General features: G+C 35.4%; 2 protein-coding genes across 2 annotated transcripts in view; one reads left to right on the forward strand and one right to left on the reverse strand.

Annotated features, from left to right (window-relative positions):
- LOC112259691 (gastrula zinc finger protein XlCGF57.1) overlaps window positions 1-5,000 on the forward strand; it is a 1,127,091-nt gene that overhangs the window by 364,373 nt on the left and 757,718 nt on the right. The gene's annotated exons all lie outside the window — the stretch shown is intronic.
- The window catches only part of LOC112239556 (pyruvate carboxylase, mitochondrial-like), an 85,192-nt gene that overhangs the window by 33,518 nt on the left and 46,674 nt on the right, over window positions 1-5,000 (reverse strand). The window contains exons 7-8 of the mRNA XM_042329437.1: window positions 2,401-2,518; window positions 1,385-1,452 (exon numbers count right to left, since the gene is read on the reverse strand). Coding sequence (XP_042185371.1) covers window positions 1,385-1,452; window positions 2,401-2,518 — 186 coding nt within the window. The remainder of the gene's footprint in view (window positions 1-1,384; window positions 1,453-2,400; window positions 2,519-5,000) is intronic.

Here is a 5,000-nt window from a genome sequence, read left to right on the forward strand (position 1 = left end):
ATAAATAGTAAAGGAATAAATAGTAAAGGAATAAATAGTAAAGGAATAAATAGTAAAGGAATAAATAGAAAAGGAATAAATAGTAAAGGAATAAATAGTAAAATAATAAATAGTAAATTAATTTAAAAAAAGTAATAAATAGTAAAATAATAAATAGTAAAGGAATAAATAGTAAAGGAATAAATAGTAAAATAATAAATAGTAAATTAATTTTAAAAAAGTAATAAATAGTAAAATAATAAATAGTAAAGGAATAAATAGTAAAATAATAAATAGTAAAGGAATAAATAGTAAAATAATAAATAGTAAAGGAATAAATAGTAAAATAATAAATAGTAAATTAATTTTTAAAAAGTAATAAATAGTAAAATAATAAATAGTTAAGGAATAAATAGTAAAATAATAAATAGTAAAGGAATAAATAGTAAAGGAATAAAGAGTAAAATAATAAATAGTAAAGGAATAAAGAGTAAAATAATAAATAGTAAATTAATTTTAAAAAAGGAATAAATAGTAAAGGAATAAATAGTAAAGGAATAAATAGAAAATGAATAAATAGTAAAGGAATAAATAGTAAAGGAATAAATAGTAAAGGAATAAATAGAAAAGGAATAAATAGTAAAGGAATAAATAGTAAAGGAATAAATAGTAAAGGAATAAATAGTAAAGGAATAAATAGTAAAGGAATAAATAGTAAAATAATAAATAGTAAATTAATTTTAAAAAAGTAATAAATAGTAAAATAATAAATAGTAAAGGAATAAATAGTAAAATAATAAATAGTAAAGGAATAAATAGTAAAGGAATAAATAGTAAAGTAATAAAAAAAATCGAATTAAATAGTAAAGGAACAATTAGAAAGTAATAAATAGTAAAGGAACAAATAGAAAGTAATAAAGAGTAAAGGAATAAATAGTAAAGGAATAAATAGTAAAGGAATAAATAGTAAAGGAATAAATAGAAAAGGAATAAATAGAAAAGGAATAAATAGTAAAGGAATAAATAGTAAAATAATAAATAGTAAAGGAATAAATAGTAAAATAATAAATAGTAAAGGAATAAATAGTAAAGAAATAAGAAAAGAAGTAATAAATTGTAAAGGAATAAATAGTCAATTAGTAAATATTAAAGGTATAAATATTGAAGGAATTAATAGTAAAGGAAGAAATAATACAGGAATAAATATTAAAGGAATTAATAGTAAAGGAATAAAAAGGAAGTAAGATCGATAGATAGATAGATCGATAGATCGATAGATCGATAGATAGATAGATAGATAGATAGGTAGATAGATAGATAGATAGATAGATAGATAGATAGATAGATAGATAGATAGATAGATAGATAGATAGATAGATAGATAGATAGATAGATAGATAGATACCTTCTGATGTCTTCTCTGAATGGAACAGTCTCTCTCATAGAGATGTATTATGTTCCCATACTTATCACCTGGGGATGGAGAGAGTGAGAGAGGGAGAGAGAGAGAGAGAGAGAGAGAGAGAGAGAGAGAGGGGTAGAGAGAGAGGTAGAGAGAAAGAGAGAGAGAGAGAGAGAGAGGGGGTAGAGAGAGAGAGAGTAGAGAGAGAGAGAGAGAGAGAGAGGTAGAGAGAAAGGAGCGAGGGAGAGAGAGAGAGAGAGAGAGAGAGGAGTAGAGAGAAAGAGAGAGCGAGGGAGAGAGAGAGAGGGGGGCGGGGTAGAGAGAGAGGTAGAGAGAAAGAGAGAGCGAGGGAGAGAGAGAGAGAGAGAGGGGGGGCGGGGTAGAGAGAGAGGTAGAGAGAAAGAGAGAGAGAGGTAGAGCGTGAGAAACAGGGAGGGAGGGAGGGAGATATTTTGAGTAATTTAAATCCCAAACTTGCCCTGTAGACACTAATTCATCTCCCAATGTCCCCCGACACACACATTTTAAATACTTTATTTGAATCCACCAATCAAATTTCCAAAAAAAGGATCCAAACATTTAAAGGGTCCCTGTTTGCACGGCTCTCCAGGGTACATAAACCACCTCCTTCTCCAAACAGCTAGTTTGCCCACGACAGCTGAAACAGAGAAGTATCTAGCCAATTGCTTTGCCCTAGTTTTTGTCAGGCCCACAATCTGGAGGCAACGCATTGGAAGCCTGAGTACCTGGCCGAGACTGCCAAATATCAGAGCCACCAGCTAGCACCTAAATGAGGCTGTCCAAGCATGCCACGAGCGGCTGGTACTTACACACACACACACACACACACACACACACACACACACACACACACACATTGGCAATTTGTAGCCAACAAATTCCCCTTTAATGAGGCAGAGTAATGAAATACAACTCTATACCAACTCTCGCACGCACATACACACGCACATACACACGCACATACACACGCACGTACATGTACGCACGTACACACTTACCCAGGATCTGAACTTCTATGTGTCGTGGTTTCTCGATGAACTTCTCCACAAACAGAGCTCCGTTCCCAAACGCTGTCAGAGCCTCAGAGTAGGCCCTGTGGTAGTTCTCCTCCAGTTCCTGTTAACATAACAGATCAACCAATCAGCTGTCAGAGCCTCAGAGTAGAACCTGTGGTAGTTCTCCTCTAGTTCCTGTTAACATAACCGATCAACCAATAAGCTGTCAGAGCCTCAGTGTACGCTCTCTGAGAGGATGACACGAGTTCCTGTTAACATAACCGATCAACCAATCAGCTGTCAGAGCCTCAGAGTAGGCCCTGTGGTAGTTCTCCTCCAGGTCCTGTTAACATAACCGATCAACCGATAAGCTGTCAGAGCCTCAGAGTACGCTATCTGAGAGGATGACACGAGTTCCTGTTAACACAACCGATCAACCAATCAGCTGTCAGAGCCTCAGAGTACGCTATCTGAGAGGATGACACGAGTTCCTGTTAACACAACCGATCAACGATCAGCTGTCAGAGATTCAGAGTACGCTCTCTGAGAGGATGACACGAGTTCCTGTTAACACAACGGATCAACCAATCAGCTGTCAGAGATTCAGAGTACGCTCTCTGAGAGGATGACACGAGTTTCTGTTAACACAACCGATCAACCAATCAGCTGTCAGAGATTCAGAGTACGCTATCTGAGAGGATGACACGAGTTCCTGTTAACACAACGGATCAACCAATCAGCTGTCAAAGATTCAGAGTACTCTATCTGAGAGGATAACTCCAGTTCCTAGAAGAGATAGTCAATCAATCAAGTCAATCAATCAATCAAGAAAATCAATAGTTAGTCAAAGACTTACCAACCAGGATTGGGTAGGTTACTTTCTGAATGTAATCTGTTACTAGTTACCTGTCCAAATCAGTAACGTAACTTTTGGATTACCCAAAACTCAGTAACGTAATCTGATTACATTTAGTTACTTTTAGTTTACTTCCCCCTTAAAGCATAAGAAGAAGACAGAAATGTATGTTACCAATTGAATGACATCTATTGCAGGATAAATCAATGTTAAAGTTTATATAGCTGGTCATAATATGGATGTTAAATTTTACTTTATGGGTTGGTTATATAGGCTTCCTCTAGCCCATTACTTTCAACTACAAATAATAATATGATTCAATTATATATTTATATTAAAAACCAAAATCTATCAGAATTCCAGTCATTCCTATAAATGTTATACCCCTTGATCTTCAAGAACAGGACTTGGAAATATGGAAGAATAGATTATCCAAATGGTTTTACCTGAGCATAACCCCCACAACTAAGGACTAATTAACCAGCGCTACTCTGTGGTAACCAGTCTCAGATGAATAGACAGAGCTATGGATACAAGGACTGACCAACCGTGATAAAATATATATGTATAGTTTCAACCATGTTATGAGGCTATGTTTGTTTGTTTACATTTACAATGTTTACAAACTTTGAGTAAAACAAGCTTATATTTTGAACACAGCTCATGAGGCATTTATAAGTTATATTATTCAATAATTAATTATATATATATATATATATATATATATATATATAGATAGATAATACTTATTTTCCACCATAATTTGCAATTAAATTCATTAAAAATCCTACAATGTGAATTTCTGGATTTTTTTCTCCTTTTGTCTGTCATAGTTGAAGTGTACCTATGATGGAAATTACAGGCCTCTCTCATCTTTTTAAGTGGGAGAACTTGCACAATTGGTGGCTGACTAAATACTTTTTTGCTCCACTGTATATATATATACATATCGATATAGATATAGATATAAAGATATCATTTATATAATTTATAAGTCCAAAAATTGATGTAGCAACTACAGATTGCGTCTATCAAAAGTGTGTGAGTTTGAGCCATTCGGCCTACGGAGGGTTTCTTCATCAGCATGAATAATTAGATTGAGCAATAAAAGCTCCACGTTTACTCCATAGGCTGGGATCCTCACTATGCAGCTGTTATTCCATAGGCTGGGATCCTCACTATGCAGCTGTTGTTCCATAGGCTGGGATCCTCACTATGCAGCTGTTATTCTATAGGATGGGATCCTCACTATGCAGCTGTTATTCTATAGGCTGGGATCCTCACTATGCAGCTGTTATTCCATAGGCTGGGATCCTCAATATACAGCTGTTGTTCCATAGGCTGGGATCCTCACTATGCAGCTGTTATTCCATAGGCTGGGATCCTCACTATGCAGCTGTTATTCTATAGGCTGGGATCCTCACTATGCAGCTGTTGTTCCACAGGCTGGGATTCACTATGCAGCTGTTATTCTATAGGATGGGATCCTCACTATGCAGCTGTTATTCTATAGGCTGGGATCCTCACTATGCAGCTGTTATTCTATAGGCTGGGATCCTCACTATGCAGCTGTTATTCCATAGGATGGGATCCTCACTATGCAGCTGTTATTCCATAGGATGGGATCCTCACTATGCAGCTGTTATTCTATAGGATGGGATCCTCACTATGCAGCTGTTGTTCCACAGGCTGGGATCCTCACTATGCAGCTGTTATTCCATAGGCTGGGATCCTCACTATGCAGCTG

Source organism: Oncorhynchus tshawytscha, linkage group LG10 (genome assembly GCF_018296145.1).
Source record: "Oncorhynchus tshawytscha isolate Ot180627B linkage group LG10, Otsh_v2.0, whole genome shotgun sequence".
Taxonomy (NCBI): domain Eukaryota; kingdom Metazoa; phylum Chordata; class Actinopteri; order Salmoniformes; family Salmonidae; genus Oncorhynchus; species Oncorhynchus tshawytscha.